This window comes from Archocentrus centrarchus, chromosome 18 (assembly GCF_007364275.1).
Source record: "Archocentrus centrarchus isolate MPI-CPG fArcCen1 chromosome 18, fArcCen1, whole genome shotgun sequence".
Taxonomy (NCBI): Eukaryota; Metazoa; Chordata; class Actinopteri; order Cichliformes; family Cichlidae; genus Archocentrus; species Archocentrus centrarchus.
The window spans coordinates 7,387,801-7,408,523 of NC_044363.1; the positions used below are offsets into that span (position 1 = coordinate 7,387,801).

Sequence of the window (20,723 nt, forward strand, 5' to 3'; positions counted from 1 at the left end):
AATCAAATTTAGAAAACTGACTTTTCTTTGACTTGAGTGCTGAGGTTATCACACTTCTGTAGCATGAAACAAGCTACCACTTATTCTGTGAGCACCAAACCACACTTAATCAGAGACTTGATCGGTTTCAAACGTCACAGGTATATTTCACTGCTCACCACAGACTTGGTGCATGTGTTTCAGAAAAAAAAAAATACCTGAAGTGACAGTTTCAGATTAGCAGTTGACCACAGCGAGCGCCTGTAAGCTGCAGCCGCTCTGTTCCTGGAACAGCGTTTATGTGCGTGTGAAAAAACAAAGCTGATGGTTTAAGGTCAGCTTTAAAACAACAGTTGTCTATAATCTGTTCTGAATGTTTTTCTTTTATTGAGGTTCATTAAAACTGTAACTATCAGTGGTATCTATCCATTTATAAATAACACATTTAACAAGGATACAGAAATAACACACACACCACTTATCCTGTTCAGGGTCACGGGGGGGGGGGGGGGGGGGGGGTGCTCTGTGATGCGAGTGTCAGAGTATGAATGTGGGTGAATGGTAGACAGGAAGCACTTAGCTACAGATGGAAGTGCTTCTGTGAATGCAAAGGTGCTGTGTAAGTGCTTTGCCTGCTCAGAGCAGAAAAGCGCTACATAAGAACGAGTCCATTTACCATTTATGAAGCCCTGAATGCAGTTTATGGTCCTTCTTTTCAAGTCCAAAGTCCAATGTGCAGTGCAGATGGCAAGACACTGCTAAAAGGAAAGGCCTCCATCATGAGCCATTGCTCCAAGCACTTTAACACTGTTTTCTCAGTCAGCCAGACAGTGCAGCTCAAGGCCCTTGAGCGCATCTCACGGCAAACTATCAAGACAGTGCTAGATGAAATATCAACACTTGAAGAGACCACTTAAGCTATTTCACAGCTAAAGTCTGGCAAGGCTGCATGAATTGATGGCATACCTCCAGTGATCTGGAAGCATGGTGGCTTGGACCTTCATTCCAAGCTCCACAAGCTCTTCACATCTCTGTTGGGAAAGTGAAGAACGTACAAAACGAAGGTGATCAGTCAGATTGTTCGAACTATCGGGGGATTATCTCACTTTTGATTGCAGGTAAAATCTTAGTAGGAATATTTCAAACAGATTGGTCTCATCCATCACCAAAGAAAATCTACCAGAAAGTCGGTGTGGCTTCAGAGCAAATTCCTTTGTGGATTTGAAAAGAGCCTTCAACACAGTAAGCAGGTCATGGAGGGTCTCAGCTGGCCCCCAAAATTTTTGAGGATGATCATGCAGCTCCATGAGGGACAGATGGGACAAGTAAGGAACAACAGCGAGCTCTCCAAGCCCTTTCCAATACTGAATGGCATCAAACAGGGCTGTGTTCTTGCACCAACACTGGAAAACCAAAATGTTTTCCAGCATGATGCTGCATCAGACAATGGAACCATTGGGTAAAGAGGATGGCATATACATTTGCTATAACACTGACAACAGCTTGTTCAACCAAAGGCACCTGCAAGCAAACAATGTAGCACCTCATTTGAGTATATTTGTTTGCCGACTATGCTCGCTCTTGTTGCCCACACAGAGCCAGCCATGCAGCACATCATGACCTGCTTTGCAGAGGCTGCCCAACTCTTTTGCCTAGAAATCAGCCTAAAGAAGACTGAAGTTCATCACGAGCCTCCACCAAACCAGACTTCCTACCTGCCTCACATCACCATCAACCAGTCTGTATTTAAATCTGTGCAACTTTTTTCTTTTTTTCCTGTCTCCTGCACCATCTTCCATGACTCCAAGATCGACAAAGAAGTTGACAACATGTTAGCAAAAGCCAACAGCGCCTTAGGCAGACTTCACAAAAAGGTGTAGAGCAGCAAAATCTTGACTTATCATGCAAAATCCAAGTGTACAGAGGTGTTGCACTACCCACGCTGCTGTATGAATCTGAATCATGGGTCACCTACAAGTGACGCCTGCAGCTGTTTTGCAGTTTCCACCAGCTCTGCCTCCGTTCCATCCAACATTGAGGCCCTCCAGCTGCTCACATAATGACTTTTCTGGGCTTGACTTGGATGGAAGACTACCATCTACCCAGGAAAGTGCTATATGGTGAGCTGACCTCTGGAAAATGCAACAGAGGGCCCCTAAAAGAAGGACCTATGAAAGTCCTCCTTAAATGCTTGTAATATCAGCCCTTCACAATGGACAACCCTGGCCTCTGATAGGAAAAGCTTGCATAGGTGAATCAGCTTAGCAATTAAGTCTTATGAAGTCACTCGTAGAGCTGACCTGGAAGAAAAAAGGTGCAGATGAAAATATCTGTCATCCAACGCTCCTGAATCTGTCCTTAAACTACAACTATGGCAGAGTCCACCTATCTCAGATAGACCTTGTCAGTCATCAGAGTGCCTGCAGCCAACATGGATGCCTCCTTCATAAATCTTTGTTTCTCAAAGCCATGCCAAGAGACAGTCAGTTGTAGAGTGAATCTCTCTTGCAGTAATTGCAATACATTCATTTCAGTCAAACGCTGCCACCTGCAGTACATCATAAAACATTGCAGCAGGTTTTTTTTCCTTTGCCTTTCAGGCAGGAATAAGAGATGAAATGCAGCTTGACACTGACTACACATGGATGACACTACCACCAAAAATGTTAACATATGAATTGTGGACTCACTGTGATTTTTGTCACGTAATTAGAAAATTAAATTTTGAAAATGTAGGTTGGTCACCTTTTCAAGGGAAAATGACTGCACTCTGATGCTGTCCTGTGGAGACAGAAAACACATTATGCAGCCCTCACTTTGTTTCCAGTGTGTCAGCAGCAGCTCTGAGAACTCTTATTACTGTCCACAATGTATTATCCAGATTCTCTTCAAATATCCAACTTTGCTCTCATAGGTTTAAAGAATCATTTACATAATTTTGTTAGGAAGCAATCTCACCTGCATCAGCAGAGTCCAGCTGGTTTCCTGCTCACTGTTTGCTGCTGTTTTAAGTTTCTTCAGTTCAGTAAGTAACATGAAGTCATCAGATCCTCTGTGACAGTTTGGTTGGTCTGTTAATGACCTCAGAAAATGCAGAAACATTCAGCTGAAATGTGTGAACAGCTTTACTGGGTTAAGTTGCATCCAACACCTGAAACCCTGAAGGTACAACTAGAAACAAAGATGAAACAGACTTACAGGGATGTAAAATCATTACTTTATTTTCCATGTTTGATCCCAAAGACTGAAACCAGTGAATGATTTCAATTTAGTTCAGTTCAGTCTTACTTATTTTGCACTGAAACAACAAATAATCACCTCAACCCATATGTTTTCAACCTACAACAAAAATAAAGGGATTGGCCTCACTCTTCCAATACTTTTGGAGCGAAGTTTAAATGCCATTTTCAGGCATTCTGAATTCATCATCCAAAAAGCACTGATTTAAAAAATATTTTACACTCTATTATTTTGTTGTCATGTCTCCCTCCTCTTAACCTAACCAGTTGGCAGATGACTGCCCCTCCCTGAGCCTCTTTCTGCTGGAGGTTTCTTCTTGTAAAAAGGGAGTTTTCCTTCCCTTTCCCTTACAATTAAAAGTGCTTTGATACAACTGTTTGTTATTTGTTGTGATTTGGTGCTCCAGTCTCACTGTACATTCTGTATAATGACAATAAAGACATTCTATTCTATTCTATTCTATTCTATTCTATTCTATTCTATTCTATTCTATTCTATTCTATATAAATACAATTGAATTAGACTAAACAGAGCTATTTGGGCCTACACAATTTTGTGGACACATGGAAGAATTAATATCCACAACACTTTGCATTAGAACGCACAGCTGGTGGTTGATGGCACAGTAAGAGGACATCCAATCAATCTTTCAGTTTGCTTTTCTTCAGTCCATTATGAACATCAACTTTTCCGTTAATGTTTGGTTAGGTTTATATGATAAAACTACTTTTTTTTTTTTTTTTGTCACAAACAGATTTGAACTCAAAGTGTTTTGCTAACCACTTCTCCCCAATGCCACCTTCTAAACTATTAAATCAGAAATACAATTTGGCCGTTTCAGTTATTTTTTTGACATTTCGCCTTCCCCTCCAATAAGAGGGTTAAGTGAAATGTCAAAAAAGTAACTTTAAGGGCCAAATTTTATGTTATTTTTTATATCAATTCGCGGACCAGAAGGGGGCGTGGCCGGAAGCGGCCCACAGGCCGCAAGTTTGGGCACCCGTGGTTTAGACTAGGGATGGCACGATACCACTTTTTTATGTCCGATACCGATATTTTACATTTGGATATCGGCCGATACCGATATAAATCCAATATTTAAAATTGATCAAGGCACTTAAAAAAAAAAATAAAAAAAATAAAAAAAAAGAAGTCAACAGTCTCTCACACAACAAAATCAAAGTCTTTTAGTTGTCCCACATACAAGACTAAGGACCAGGGCGGGCAGAGCTTTTTAGGCAGTGGCACCAAAGCTCTGGAACTGTTTACCACTCCAACTCCATTTAGCTGACTCTGTGGCATCATTTAAAAAATAGTTGAAAACTTTTCTGTTTAACCAGGCTTTCTGGTTATTCTTTTTCTTTTAATATGGTAATGTTATGTTTTTAACATAGTGTTTTCTGGGGGTGGAGGGGGTGATATTGTGTTTTAATTATTGTACAGCGCTTTTCTGTCTGTGAAAAACGCTATATAAATAAACTTTACTTACAACAATAACTATCACCTGAATCCTGTTGCTTCTTTGTGAGAAGGTGATTCTTATGGCATGTTGCAAATTTCATTAGAGCTGCAACTATCGATTACTTTAGCAATTGTGTATTCTATTCATATTGATTACCCAAATAACTGGATAAGAAATACTTTTTTTATATTAACAGTTCATCTGCATATTTTAACTTCCGTACCGCAGTTTTTCCCTGTGTGAAACAAACAGGGTGGATGGAGCAGCTACAAAGTTCTCTTTTCTTCACTTACTGATCAGGTGGTTGATGACGGACCTCCAGCTTTTTCCCAGTAAAGGTTTAATGGAGGTTACAGGGACGAAAAGGCTTCTTTTGGACACTAGAAAAACATTTCCTTCTGCTCCATCTGATCACGCCCGCTCCGCCTCTTTCCGCTTGTGCAGACAGACTGCACGTAAATCAGCTAACTGCTGCTGTTGTGTCATCAGTGTTCACGTGAAAAACTAGGGGCTGCGTGAGCGCAATCTTGTAATGCTTTATATTTACAAACATTCTCTTAAATATGTTTCTACTGCAGGTCTATATTTAGTCACAAATCAGGGATTAAAGTATTAAAAATATTTTGACGGGGAAGGGGTTCTTCCGGTACCGGACGGTCACTAGTGCTAATAGCTGCGCTCACTAGCAGTATGTCCGGGAGCTGAAGTAGAGAAAAAAATAACAGCTGATTCTCAGCACAGCGAGCACAACACACAAACAAGGCAGAGAGCGGTGGAGGCGGAAAAACATGTCAGCGATGATCGCTCAGTGTCAAAGGGAATCCGTCACAGCGACGGAGGATCTGAGGGGGTTGTTTTCTAACTCCTGATCCCCCACTCCATTCCAGTAGGTGGTGGTAATACAGCTCTAAGTTGGTTTGGTCAACCGCAAACCCACAAGAAGAAGAAGACGACGGAGCACTGTAATGCAGCTAATGTGAGCGAAACGTTATTTAATGTATCGGATTACATTTTTAAAATTTTTTTCCGATATCCGATCCAGTAATTTAGGCCAGTATCGGACCGATACCGATACTGAATATCGGATCGGCACATCCCTAGTTTAGACCCACAGCAATGAATAAAAGAGGCCCTAATACAGATCTCTGGGGCACCCTTTTTTAAAAAGCAACAAATTAAAGCACAGGCCATCATATTTAATGCACTGTGTCCTTTTACTGAGATAATCTGTGAAGTAACTGCATTCTATCAGAAACCTGAATGAAGGAGTCTAAGTGTTAAAATGGTATGCTCTACAGTGGCAAATGCTTTCAATAAAGTGATGCATAATATTGTCCCACAGTAACATCATTTACCCCTTCATGGCAGCTATGATGGTATGCATTTTTCTGAAGTCTGACTGACATGTTCACAAGATGTTTTTGTAAATTAAGAACTCCTTAACTTGTTCACTCACAAGAGCTTCAAGAATTTTTCCAGCACTAACAGATTAAATTTTGGCCACTAGTTAGTTAAAACTGCTGAGTCACCATCTTTTAATAAAGAGAGCACAAAAGCTGATTTCCACACAGAAGGAATTAGATTTTTTCCACTGCGAGGCTACAAAGCATAGTAAGAGAGTTTATGAGTCAAATAACAAGCCAGAAGAAATAAGGTGCTTGTTAAAACAATTCAATGCTGCCAACCTATCACAGACAGGAACAGAATCCTTAAAAACATAGGGAGGTAGAACCTGTGAGCTTTTGTTCACCAAAAGGCACTTAATGACTTCCCAGAATTTCTGTGGATTATTTAGATTCCCAGATTTCATTTCCCATTTTCTTTTTCAACAGGCAAAGCGATGAATTAAAGAATAATCCAGCTGCAGACCAAGGTACTTGTAGGTCCTCACCATCTCCACATCAATCCCCCCAATAGAGACTGGCTGTGGGGGTGGTCCAGACCTATTTAAGTCTCCGTAGTCTTGGACGTGTTCAGCAGCAGTTGGTTCAGTTTGCACAAATCCACAAAGTCATCCAGCAGTCTCCTGTACTCGTCCTTCTGTTCACTCCTGACATACACGACAATGGCCACGTCATCTGAGAATTTCTGCATGAACGCACCAGTACTGCTGATCACAGGCCTGTTGCACACCTTATCTGGGCCAGATAAAAAAGTAAAGAAATCTGGAAAGCAAATGTAATATAAGCAAACTGATTGTTCATTAATTACATTGAAGTTTTAATCAAATTAGAAGCAATGATTACTAGTTAGGAAAATTATCAAAGTCCAAGAAACACAGAGCACTCAGAACAAGGAACGTTTAGGGGTTTATTACTTGAAAGGCAGCTTTTAACATTTAGTGAGACACAATGCATTTTTATAGGAAATGTCAAGCAGCATAAAAAACACAGAAGTGCTTCTGCAGCTTCTCACAATTCTGGAATGTGATAACACTGACTTCACTTGTGACCTTCAACCACAATATTCAAGACTGTAAGTGTATTCTTTTGCTGTGATTTACTGTCATACACTAATCAGCTGTATATACAGGTGCAAAAAGCAGGCTGAATAACAATAATGAAACACACATGCTCCAAATGATTATCTTTTCAGCCCTGATTATATTTTTGTGTGTTCCTTTAATCGAGGTCAGCACACAAGAGAGAGTTACACTTCTTACAGGAAAACATCCGGACACAGCACATGACTAAGAGTTTAAAACAGGAGTTAAGCAGAAAAAGCATTACAACAACTATTTTTACCTTAATTGGTTGCACACTAATGTATCAGAGCTACATAATGATTATAACTATAAAGTATTTTCCAACATTCCAGCTGACACTGCAGGAAAGAGACAGGATAAAGCCAATTTACCATCACCAGTTAAGCATGCATATCTTTGTAAAAGTCGGCCGAGCCCCTGGTTCTAGAGTCTACAGCTCAATCCAGAATCAGAGCAATAGAGCTCGTCTTGGATTGCATTTCTGACTCTTTCTTTGCAGCCTGGTTAATGTTGGTAGCCGCCCTGATTGCAGACTTCATTGATGTCTCCATCCAAGCGTGAGGAAAGGCTGTGTGCTCACCAGCAAAGTGCACCCTGCCTTCATTTTTAAAGAGCTCTGTAGCATACTCTAAGTGTTGATAAGGTGTGAACAGAGCGAAGGCACCCAAGCTGTAAGGATCCATGCTCCACTTCTTCACCAACACCCCTGTGCAGAGAGCCCTGACTTTCTCACCATGAATCTTTGCCAAATCTCTCAAAACCAGCTCTTTAAGGTCTTGGTCACTTACACCTAGAAAGAGTAGTGAGTCATCAGACCAGGTGTAGGAAGCCAGGAGGACACCGATCGTCTTATTTCGGAAACTGTGGCTGGGGTAGTAGATGAAACGAGAGGGCCCATCTGTGATGCTCTTTCCTCCTCGGATGCTGTCATCCTCCCAGAACTTGTTCTTGAAGGTGAGCAGGATTTTAGTGGAGCTGTCATAATGGACAGACCTCAGGGCCTCCATCTTTGGGATGGAGAGAGGGGGATCAAAATCTATGAAAAGAGCTGCTTTGGCTGTTGTTGTTACCAGGACGGCGTCAGCTGGAACTTCATTTAAAAAAGACTGTTGAGCTCTCTGGTAGGATACAGTGACTCCTTCATCTGAGTGGTTGATATGCTTGACTTTGGAATTACAAAGAATAGGAACATCAAGGTCCTTAAGAAAAGCTTTGGGGAGAAGGTCTGACCCACCGGTCACTTCACTGTACCTTTAAGATGAAAATAAAGAGAAATATATTTATTTCATGATTTTGGTAGTGAACAGTTTCTAGTAAAGGTTTGTAAGGTTTTTGTTCATTTAAGAATAAATTGTTGTCTCTAATCTGTTTTTTTCCTGGACATAAATTTAAGTTTTCCTTGTTTCAGACAGAAATTCCAACACATCACATCAAAAAAGCATGCAATTAGGTTAAAGTAATGAGTTGCTATGTCCTCCACTTCAAATATTAATATCTAAAGCTCCTCTAAAGACATCAAAGAACTGTAAATGGACTGTAAAGGGGGGATAATAAAAATAATCCACAACTTTGATCCTTAAACACATTAAGAATTTGATGTGATTTATGTCACTTATAACTTTGATCTCTCCTGTGAAATAAGTTATATTTAGTTTAGTTGAGAAGCCTTACGTGACATTGTCATTAATGTAAGTTTGGTCATAGATCGCTTCAGTCAGTGCGGTGTACATAAGACTCTTTTCGTTAAGGAGGTCTCCAATCATCCTGATGGCTTCAAGACTCAGACCAGCTTCTTCTTTCAGGTACTCCTGTTAGGCAAACAAAGATTCTGGTTATGAAATCAAAGTGATTCAGAACAAAGGATCAAACTTTAACTATCATGAACTTTACCTTCACTGAATAATGGTCAAATTTACCCAGTCCAGGAGCACAACCATGTTTTTCAATGTCATCTTTCACCTACAGAAAATATATATCAAAGGAGACAATGTCATGTGTGCACATCCAGACTCCTACATGGCAAGCAGATGTAATGCCTGAATGAGCTCATATTAATCTTAGACTGCTCAGAGCTGTGTTAACCTCATGTTAGACAGCAGATTACCATCAACTCATCTATAGTAAAGGTTGGGGTTTGTTTTAACCACTTGCTAAAAAGGACAGTTTTCATAAATTAGGACAGTATCTTTGAATTGCCTCATATATTTATTTTCACGTTACTGTTTTTCCTGATGAAAGCTTTGTTATATTTGGATGCTGTAAGCACGATTTATTTGTTTTTACAAGAGAGGTGGAAACTCATCTAAGCCACATGTTAACCTTTAAGAACAGCTTCTGCATATTAATAACTACAATGAGCAGTTAACAAAGTGCACTCATCAAAATCCAAACAGAGACTGCAATTATTTGACCTGCTTGGGAGGCATAAAAAAGTCTTTGCTGTCAAAAAGAAAAAAGCAATTAAAACAAACCTGCAGTTTGTCAGTGAACAAATAAATAAATGTCAGTGCAAATAAATTACAAATTGTATAGAAAATCACATTCTTTGTTTTTAAATGATGAAAAGATGGCTCTCTGTGCAAGGTACAACTGTCAAAAATGGGTCTGTTGGAAGTACCTGCTAAACAAAATCAATCTAATTATGGCAAAACATTTGTTTTTAAACATTTAATGTCTGCTGGTAGAACCTCCTTACCCCTCCACGTACCTTCTCTAAAGCCTGCTGCAGAAGAGTGTCAGCTGATTGATGCGTCTCATTTGCTGACAGATTGTACTTCAGGATGTTAGGGTTTTCCTTCACTTTGTATGTCTTCTGTGGCTCTATTCCATTCACCAGGTAGAACGTGTTGTCGTCGTCCATGATGAACTCATTCAGCTTAACTCCCAGGTTTTTAGCAAACCAGAGGAGGATGCTGTTGAACAGAATCAGGTTGTGAGTGTCCCCGGAGATTTGAAAAATCATAATCAGAAGCAGCAGTAGACTATCACCACTGTTGTACTGAAATGATTAGTTTTAAAATAACTACTTTTACTCACTGATGAGAGCTTGGGATCCTCATGGCCCCAAGCTCAGCATACCAGCCCTCTTCCTCATTCCTGTAGGTCTCCACACGCCCACCAACCCGTCCACTAGCCTCTAATATGGTGACCTTGTTTAAATATTACAAAATACAATTTAAACTTTTTATTAATATCAGTTAAATGTTATTAATTTTGTTAACCAAGATGCTAATCTGTTTGATTAAGAAAGAGTTGTAATAAAAATTAACAAAAACCTCCAACATTTTTTTTACCAAGATTAGTCATGTTAGTATTACTAATATGACTGCTTTAATTCTAATCATTAACATAGCCAAAGGTTTGAAGAAAAACAAACTTTCTTTTTTTTCTCTCAAAATCTAAAATTCTTCCTAAAAATTAAAGCAGTGTATTACACACACCGTATGTCCTGCTTTGTGAAGTAGCCGAGCAGCTGTCAATCCAGCCATACCAGCTCCAACAATGACAACATGATGAGGTGTGTTTATTCGTGGAAGACCTTTCATTGCTGTCTGCAGCAGCTGATCGTAGTCAGTGTCATTCAGACAATCAGCCAGGGTCTCCTGGCTGGCCGCAGTGTGGATTTGATACACTGTGAGCAACAACACACTCACAGAGACTAAAGACAAGAAATAAGAAAACACAGTGAATATCAGCATGTAATAAAGATTTGATCAAAACTTAAATAAGCCTATTTAATGCCTAAAGCTAACCAAAATATAGAAGCTGTATTTGAATTTGAGCAATAAAAATTACTTCTCATTAAAAAAGATATAATCAATCTACAACAGAAAGATTAAACTAAAAACTATACAAGTTAATTTATTAGTATTTAATTAGCATTTTTTGCTTGATTTTAGGTTGTTCATTAAAATGTCTCCATCAGGATGCTCACACTACTTTAGTACAACAAAACAAAACTTGAAATACTCACATAATTTCACCACATGTAGACCCATTTTTGATGTTTGTCTTATTTCCTTCTGTGGTGATATGAAGAGGAATGTGTACTTTAATTTATAGGAAATATTTATAAACTACAGCTGTTGTTCAATTGTATTGTTTCATGCATCACAGTAGTCAATTTAGTTTAAGAAACAAAAGCACTGGAATAGCATTCAGCCATTATTATTTGGGACTGATGGGAAAGATTTTATACATAAAAATAATTGACTATGAATATTTTCTGTTATACTTAGTGAAATTGTCATGAACTTGTTCCTTTTTCTGTATTTACTTACTGTATATAATATATACAGTAAGTAAATACTACAGCGATCATAAAACTGCATATATACTATATATGCAGTTTTATGATCGCTGTAGTTTTACTATTAGTATGCTTTGCTGCAGCTATCCTAACTACAAATTATTATTTAAGTTAAAGCTGTTTATACAGGTGTGTATTGTTACTGGTGTGTATTCTTGTATTGTGAAAATAACTCAGTTCAATTCAATTTTATTTATCTAGCGCCAAATCACAACAAACAGTCGCCTCAAGGTGCTTTGTATTGTGGGTAAAGACCCTACAATAATACAGACAAAACCCAACAGTCAAAACGACCCCCTATGAGCAGCACTTGGTGACAATGGAAAGGAAAAACTCCCTTTTAACAGGAAGAAACCTCCAGCAGAACCAGGCTCGGGGAGGGACAAAGCTGAAAGCTGAAGGCTCTGCCTCCCATTCTACATTGAAGCAGGGGCGCAGCATGGGGGTGCCTAATCAAGCGTCGTACCTCTGTTATTGATCATATTACATGCACAGCTGCTAAATACAGAAAATGCCAACTACAGAAATAATTTCCCCACATCGCTTTGGTGCCCCCCCCTACAGCACCCCTATGCATTGCATATAGTGCATACCCACTTTTTGCGCCACTGCATTTAAGTATCCTAGGAACCACAAGTAAACCAGCAGTCTGAGAACGAAGTGCTCTATTGGGGTGATATGGTACTATGAGGTCTTTAAGATAAGATGGGGCCTGATTATTCAAGACCTTGTATGTGAGGAGAAGGATTTTAAATTCTATTCTAGATTTAACAGGGGGCCAATAAAGAGAAGCCAATATGGGAGAAATCTGCTCTCTCTTTCTAGTCCCTGTCAGTACTCTAGCTGCAGCATTTTGGATCAGCTGAAGGCTTTTCAGGGAGCTTTTAGGAAAGCCTGATAATAATGAATTACAATAGTCCACCCTAGAAGTAATAAATGCATGAATTAGCTTTTCAGCATCACTCTGAGAAAGGATGTTTCTAATTTTAGAAATATTGCGCAAATCCAAAAATGCAGTCCTACATATTTGTTTAATATGTGCATTGAAGGACAAATCCTGGTCAAAAATGACTCCAAGATTTCTCACAGTGTTACTGGAGGCCAAAGTAATGCCATCCAGAGTAAGTATCTGGTTTGACATCATGTTTCAATGATTTGTGGGGCCGAGTACAAGAACTTCAATTTTATCTGAATTTAGAAGCAGGAAATTAGAGGTCATCCAGGCCTTAATGTCTTTAAGACATTCCTGCAGTTTAACTAATTGATGTGCGTCATCTGGCTTCATGGATAGATAAAGCTGAGTATCATCTGCATAACAATGAAAATTTATGCAATGCTTTCTAATAATACTGCCTAAGGGAAGAATGTATAATGTAAATAGAATTGGTCCTAGCACAGAACCCTGTGGAACTCCATAATTAACCTTAGTGTGTGAAGAAGACTCCCCATTTACATGAACAAATTGGAGTCTATTAGATAAATATGATTCAAACCACTGCAGTGCAGTACCTTTAATACCTATAGTATGCTCTAATCTCTGTAATAAAATGTTATGGTCAACAATATCAAAGCTGCACTGAAGTCCAACAGGACAAGCACAGAGATGAGTCCACTGTCAGAGGCTCTAAGAAGATCATTTGTAACCTTCACTAATGCTGTTTCTGTACTGTGATGAATTCTGAAACCTGACTGAAACTCTTCAAATAAACCGTTCCTCTGCAGATGATCAGTTAGCTGTTTTACAACTACTCTTTCAAGAATCTTTGAGAGAAAAGGAAGGTTGGAGATTGGCCTATAATTAGCTAAGACAGCTGGGTCAGTGATGGCGTTTTAAGTAGCGGTTTAACTACAGCCAGTAATGTTACTTCACCCAATAAAACTGTTTAAAATTACAACTGGCTTTTAAAAGAACTTCAGTTACAGCAAATTATTCATCACTTAAATCACTGCATGCATTCACGCTTCAGTTTATTCTAGTTTTTGTAGATCTTGGCTATAGTACTTCAATTTGAGCAGTAGTTCTTACTATGTGAGGCCCGTCAGAATTGAGATTGAGTCAGAAACGATATGCGAATGATGTTAAGCACTCCTATATAAGGAGGCGCTAGAAGAAAAAGTTCACCCCCCAAAAAAACGGGCATAACCTTATATCAGTCATTAAATAATAATGCAGTCTGAAAATGAAAAAGAGTGCTCTAACATGTATTTTACCAGATAAGCATTAAAATATAGTGAATGTTGCAAGTTATTCAATCACTTAGCTGACCTGCTAATATTGATGTATTTGAGGAATATGCAGGTAAACTGATAAGCAACTGCTTTAGTGGCTTGGCTTGCCTTGAGAAATTATCTCTTTCCCGGCATCTATTGAGTCACATATAGCCTGAAAGGCGTGTCACTCATTTTCCATGGAAAGTGTAAAAAAACCATAACTTGGATAAGTGCCAAGTTACAATTCTTTGATTTAGATGGCGATTTTATGATGTTTTTGTCTGAGGTTGTGAAATTCAAATATATAATTCTTTCTGTTTAAACATAATTTGTGCTTGTTGCACGCTAGTCTGTGGATTTAAAGCAGTGCTAGGAGACCTTGCATTTGTGTGATTTGCTACCCCTACATGAAGGTGAGATAGAACCTGCAGCACATCAATCCCAAAAGGGAATTGGATCTGACAGAGTACCAGGACAGGTTCTGAAGAACTGCATAGGGGAGCTCACAGCAGTGCTCACAGGCCTGTTTAGCATCTCCATGGAGCAGCCATCTGTCCCTACATGCTTCAAGTCATTGACAATCATCCCTGTGCCAAAACAATCAGCTATCAGGTCCCTCAATGACTATTAGTCTATTAGCTATTAGCCCTGACACCGGTAGTGATGAAGTGCCTCGAGCAACTCATTCTGGGACACTTGAAGAACAGCATCCCCCCTCTTTGGACCTGAACCAATTTGCTTACAGGACAAACAGGTAAACCAAGGATGCTGTGTCACTGGACCTCCACTCTGGAGAACTGGAGCCGAGATAACAACTTGATCCTCAGTGCAGCAAAGATGAAGGAGCTGATTCTGGACTTCAGGAGACTGAGGCCCCTCATCCAATGCCCAATCGCTATCAGCGGCGAGAGAGTGGAGGTCGACCAGAGCAAGTACCTCGAGGTCAACATCAGCCACGACATGACCAGGACCATCAACACCACATCGACGTTCAAGAAAGGTCTTCAGAGGCTTCACTTCCTGAGGTGCTTGACAATAGTGTGACTCTCACAACAGCTGCTGGTGAACTTCTACATGTCAGCCATCGAGTCCGTCCTCACATACTGTATCTCAGTATGGTACTCTGGCTGCACTGCAGACAACAGAAAAGCTCTCCAGCGCATTATCGAGACTGCTGAGAGGATCTCTGGCACCAAGCTCCCCGGACTGGAGGACATATACAGGATCCACTGCACCACGCTGGTCATAGCTATAATCAGGAAGAGCACACATCCTGGACACTGCCTCTTTACCCCTGCCTTTCTCTGAGGCACTACAGGACACTGTACACCTGGACCTCAAGACTCAAAAACAGCTTTTAACACAATGCTGGAAAGGAAATGGGTACAAATGCAGACAAGGTTTTCAGAACAGCCCACACTCTGGTCCTATTACCTCCAGAAACTTAATAACAACATTATTTATTGCAGCATTATTGAAGCATGTAATACTGAGAAAATCAAAAGACAAATGCTATCTCAGCCTGACTATACAGATTGTGACCTTTAAACAGCAAATAATTGTGACATTTACGGCTAACTTATTTTTTCTTTTTTTCTTGAACGCTGCTGGAAAAATTCATTGGCAGAGCCTGTTTAAAGGTAGCTTCAAGTCTGTTATAACTCCAGCTTGCAATGCTGCATCAACTGTATTTAAGAATTTTTTCTTGATTTTGGAGAGAATACTTTCAGTAGAGTGAGTTACAGGTCACGTTTGTCCACAAAAACATCACAGAGTCTGTTAACAGAGCACAAGCAAAACTTTTCAGTTACATTAAAAGTGAAAACTGAGAGCGGAACAAAGGTACACAGTCCATTAGACAAGGTAAATATAAATATGGTAAATATGTCAATTTTTGACAAAGCCTCTTTTGGATTCTCTACATGATGGACTACGGAGGTGATTGAATTTATGTGTGAGACACTGTGGAGTTTCAATGTGTTGGATGGAATTTGTCAAATGTCCATCCATCCGTCCATTTTCTTCCACTTATCCAGGGCTGGGTCGTGGGACCTGCAGCCTAAGCAGAGAAGCCCGGACCTCCCTCTCCCTAGCCACCTCCACCAGCCTGTCTGGGGGGACCCCAAGGAGTTCCCAGGCCAGCCGAGAGATATTGTCCCTTTAGAATTATAAGGTTCTATGTCTGTGTAGATTCTCAGTCATCCAGGTCATAGTAGTCTCTGGAGCTTGCAAAAAGACGACTGGACTTCTTTTTGTTTCTTGAAGACGTTTCACCTCTCATCCGAAAGGCTTCTTCAGTTCTCAACCAAATGGTGGAGAGACCCAGATATTTAAACCCCTGTGGGCGTAGTCCCCTGGAGGTGGTTATGACCCTCTATTGATCATGTGCGTGAACACATGTGCCCAGGTGTGAAGGGGGCGTGGGTCATATTTAATCAGTGGTTTCAGTTGAAACCAATTTAGGACTCCGCTCCATTGTTTCCTGTGGCCTATTGAGGTCACTGGAACAAAGGTGTGAATGGGGGTTGAGACGTCTGGGAAGGGAGCTCAGGACAGCACTGTAAGCGGGGGAAAGTTGGTGACGTAATCCACCTCCTCTGTTCAATGATGGTTGTTCACAGTGGACATAGATACAAGGGTTTAAATATCTGGGTCTCTCCACCATTTGGTTGAGAACTGAAGAAGCCTTTCGGATGAGAGGTGAAACGTCTTCAAGAAACAAAAAGAAGTCCAGTCGCCTTTTTGCAAGCTCCAGAGTATAAGGTTCTATCTGACATTTTACACAAAATTGACTTATTGTCATATTCTTATTCGTTAACTGATAATCAACAATATTTAAGAGATTTTTTTTCTTTTTTATACAACTTTGGCCATTTTATTCACAAAGCAAAAATCAAGCTTTAACTTGGTATTATAAGGTTCTATTATTTAATATCTCAAAACTGGTCAGAATGCAGATAGAACCTTATAATTCTAAGGGGACAATATAATCTCTCCAGGGTATCCTGGGTCTGGCCCAGGGCCTCCCGGAACACTTCACCCAAGAGGTGCCCAGGAGGCATCCTAGTCAGATGCCCGAGCCACATCAACTGGCTTCTTTCAATGTGGAGGAGCAGCGGCTCTACTTTGAGCCCCTTCCAAATTGCCGCACTCCTCACACTATCTCTAAGAAAGAGGCCAGCCACACTTCAGAGGAAGCTCATTTCTAATGCTTGTATTCACAATCTCATTCTTTCGGTCACTACCCAAAGCTCATGACCATAGGTGAGGGTAGGGACGTAGATTGACTGGTAAATCAACAGCTTCGCTTGCGCTCAGCTCCCTCTTCACCACCACTTGAAGCTCCCAGAATGAATCAATCCTCATTGACAACGATGTGAAAATGTTTCATTTTGTCAAATAATTAATATATCATAATCATAAAATGCAAAATATCATTGGTTATAAATAAATAATTATCCCAAATGTTTTTATTCGCAAGATTCAAAATGTTCAAATGTCTAAAACTGTATATAATAGATGTCCAGACATGAAAGCTCCTTACCATGTATATCCTGCACCCTGAGACAGTACGCCAAGTGGGAGGAAAGAGGCTAAGGTCTAATTATTGCTTCCTGATCTCAAGTAGGAGCCTGACTGACGTCATTTAAATATAGACTGAAACAATATTTAAAAGGTAACCAGTTAGGTGGTCATGTATTTTTATAAATGTCATTTTGTGGTCTAGTATTGTTTGTGTTGTTGTGTCATTGTATGTTGTTATAATTACTGTGCAAAGGGTCAAATAGGGACAGGCATTGTGAATTAGCTTAGGTTAAAAAAATGTGATCTGTTACCTTTTTCATGTAACATATTTGTCCCTATGTGCGAATAAATAAAACGACATGAAAACTAATGAGTCTCAGGACCACTACCAAGATGGGGGAAAAAAATGCATGAGTTCCACATCAGGAAGACGACCACAACTGCGGTGGCTGTGGCTCAGAAAGTAGAGCAGGTCATCTACTAATCAGAAGGTCGGTGGTTCAATTGGCTGCTCCAGTCTGCATGCCAAAGTATCCCTGGTCAAGATGTCAGTGTGAATGTTAGAAAGTAAGCACTCAGCTGTAGGATGAAGTGCTTGTGTGATGAGTAAATGCAAACGTGTTGTATAAACCACACTGAGTACTTAGCTAGAGTACTGTATACCTCAGGCAACAGAAAACCGAGAAACAAGAGGCGCGAGAACAAGAAACATCATGGAAGGACAGACCCTTGAATGGCATGTACTACCAACAGATGGAATTCAATGCAATTCAGTTAAGCTGAATTCAATTCAGCTGTATTTTTTTTGCACCAAATCACAACAGTCACCTCAGTGCCCTTTCTATTGTAGGTAAAGACCCTACAATAATTTCAGACCTGTAAAAGAGAGCTAGGGATCACCTTAGGCCTACTGTAGCATAATAAATAGTTGGATCACGGTCATGTGATCCAGGCCTAACTATAACCACCCCCCTGTAATTGACTTTATTGTGGTATTGTCTCCCAACTCCCATCCTTCCTCCTATAGCAAAGAAAAAAATTTGCATTCTCAGCTTCCTCTTCTAGATCTTTCATGGCTTTCCTCAAGTAGAGTCCTCTCACTCCAGCACCACGAAGTAGCTGGACAAATGGTTTTCCTGCAATGCCCTGACACCTAATTTCCAAAGGGTAAATCCTGGCTTTCTAGCCAATTCTCTCGACAGCCCCCTGCCAATTCAACCAATAGTGCAAATTGGAAAAGAAATGGCAGGTTTGACAAAAACATGTCTCTTATAATGTAAAAACTGTGGTCATGATCTGTGTGGCTTGCATTCCATTGAGAAATGATCTCTTTATTTGTAAACTTGTGCAAACAGCTTTTTCCAAGAAAACGAGGGTGTAATCATTAATCTAAGAGTTTGAGAAGTTGCCAAAAACATCACAGCACACAAACCAGTTAGACTTGTTTTTGATTTAGATGGCTGCTTGTGCTGACAATGTGTAACTGAAATACAAGTTTGGTGTTACAACACAATTTGTCATCAATTGTCCAACAATGAGTCTTCTATGACAGTTTGTGGACATGTGAAAATATGTGACTTCGGTTTGATGAGGAAATGGGTGTAGACACGGTTTTCAGAGCAGCCAACACTCTGGTCTTGGTTCCTCGAAAAACTTAATAACAGCATTATTTTTTGAGGGACTATTGAAGCATGTAATTGGCAGAAAATCAATACATGAATGCTATCTTAGCTTAAATAACCAGATTGTGATATTTAACAACAAATTATGGTGAAATATACAGCAAATCCTTTTTTCAAAGGTTTTTTTCTAGAGGTCTTTTGTACAAATTCAGTAGCAGAACATGATTAAAGGCAGCTTCAAGTCTGTTATAACTCCAACTTGCAATGCTGCATCAAATGTGTTTAAGGATTTTTTTCTTGATTTTGGAGAGAATAAATTCAGTACAGAGTGAGTTACAGGTCACGTTTGTCCACAAAAACACCACAGAGTCTGTTAACAGAGCACAAGCAAAACTTTAGTCACTGCAGACACTTCTCAGTTATATTTAAAGTGAAAACAGAAGAAAGGTACACTGTACATTAGACAAGGTAAATATGACAATTTCTGAGGAAGGTTGTCTCGGACTCTGTGGAACAGAAACAATGGGATTTATGTGTGAGACACAGACGAGGTTCAATGTGTTAGATGGATTTTGAATGATGTTGGTGAATGAAATAAGACTGGCTGTGTCCACCTTGTTAAATTGTTCACTACATTTACATGTACATTTATTTGTCTTCATACATATTCAAGTATAAACATCTAGGTTTTATATGGCAATGTAGGAACTGACCATCTGAGGCTCCAAAAATGAATCAATTCCTGTAGATTCCGATGTTAAAATGTTAAATTTTCCAGCAGAAATTAACACATGTACAACCTTAAAATTGTTTGACACATGATGACAGTACACTGATCATAAAATACAAAATGTTATTGGTAATAAGTAAATCAGTTTTCCAAATTTGTTTAATTGCAAGACACATGAAAGGAAATGTCCAAATGTCAAAATCTATAGAGAACCAGTTAAAAGTTTAGACACACTGGTAAGAAGAGGGCCACAACTATTTATTCTGTCTTATTTATATAGCACCAAATCACAACAAAAAGTCACTTCATGGTGTTTTATTTTATAAGGTAAAGACCATAAAATAACTACAGAGAAATCCAAGGAATCAAAACTGTGATCAAACATGTTTGAGACAACAGAAGGATTTTAAGAAATACTTTTGAGACTTCAGTTTCTCACACCTGAGAGACAAAGTATTTTTTTTAATGTTCTGACAAGTTGTCACACAAACATCACATTATTGAGAACATTATAACTTCCCATGAACTTTTTAATCGTTTTACTTTAATATGGAAATGAAGATGGTACTCACAGACTGATGACCTCCGTGATGCCTTTGGTGATCGGAAAAGATTATGTCAATACAAAATATAACTTCAAGTTACCTTGTAGTTATAGAGAACTTATATTTTTGAATAGTGGAGCTGTTTTGCTCTCAGAGCTTGAAACTTAACCACTAAAAATTCACAAGTCTGACTCTTTTAAGCAAAAACAATCATGCTATTCGAATGTGTGCTCTGTAAATCTTTAAATGAAAAGAGAGCAGAGAAATAAAGAACAATCTGTTGTCTTTATGACTGGCATCATTGTTCTGGAACTTCTTGTCATGCTGTGGCAGGCAGGCAGAGGACCCCAAAGCAGAGGCAGGAACTAACCTTTGTCTCCCACTTTATTAAACACAAAACATCAATGCTGGACAGGAGCCAGCATAGCAAACAGCAAACTCACTTGAACTCAATGCAACTTGAACCTGAGTGAGACTGTGAACATATAACAGGCAAACAGGGAATCAAAACATAACTAAAACATGCACAAGACACAGATGACTAAACTAAAAAAGGCCTGAAGATCCACATAAAGTAAAACTAAGAACAAAAACTCATAATGAGGCAAAACACGG

The 20,723-nt window shown here is 39.5% G+C and overlaps 1 protein-coding gene across 1 annotated transcript; it reads right to left on the reverse strand.

The window, feature by feature from the left end:
* Positions 1 to 6,977: 6,977 nt before the first annotated feature.
* Positions 6,978 to 20,451, reverse strand: LOC115797233 (L-amino-acid oxidase-like). Its single transcript, XM_030753754.1, has 8 exons — positions 20,136 to 20,451; positions 11,140 to 11,188; positions 10,607 to 10,824; positions 10,203 to 10,315; positions 9,874 to 10,078; positions 9,057 to 9,125; positions 8,838 to 8,974; positions 6,978 to 8,417 (listed from the first exon to the last, which is right to left on the reverse strand). The coding sequence occupies exons 2-8, from the start codon at positions 11,162 to 11,164 to the stop codon at positions 7,604 to 7,606; spliced, it is 1,581 nt and encodes a 526-aa protein (XP_030609614.1). The 5' UTR covers positions 11,165 to 11,188; positions 20,136 to 20,451; the 3' UTR covers positions 6,978 to 7,603.
* Between the last annotated feature and the right edge of the window lie 272 nt (positions 20,452 to 20,723).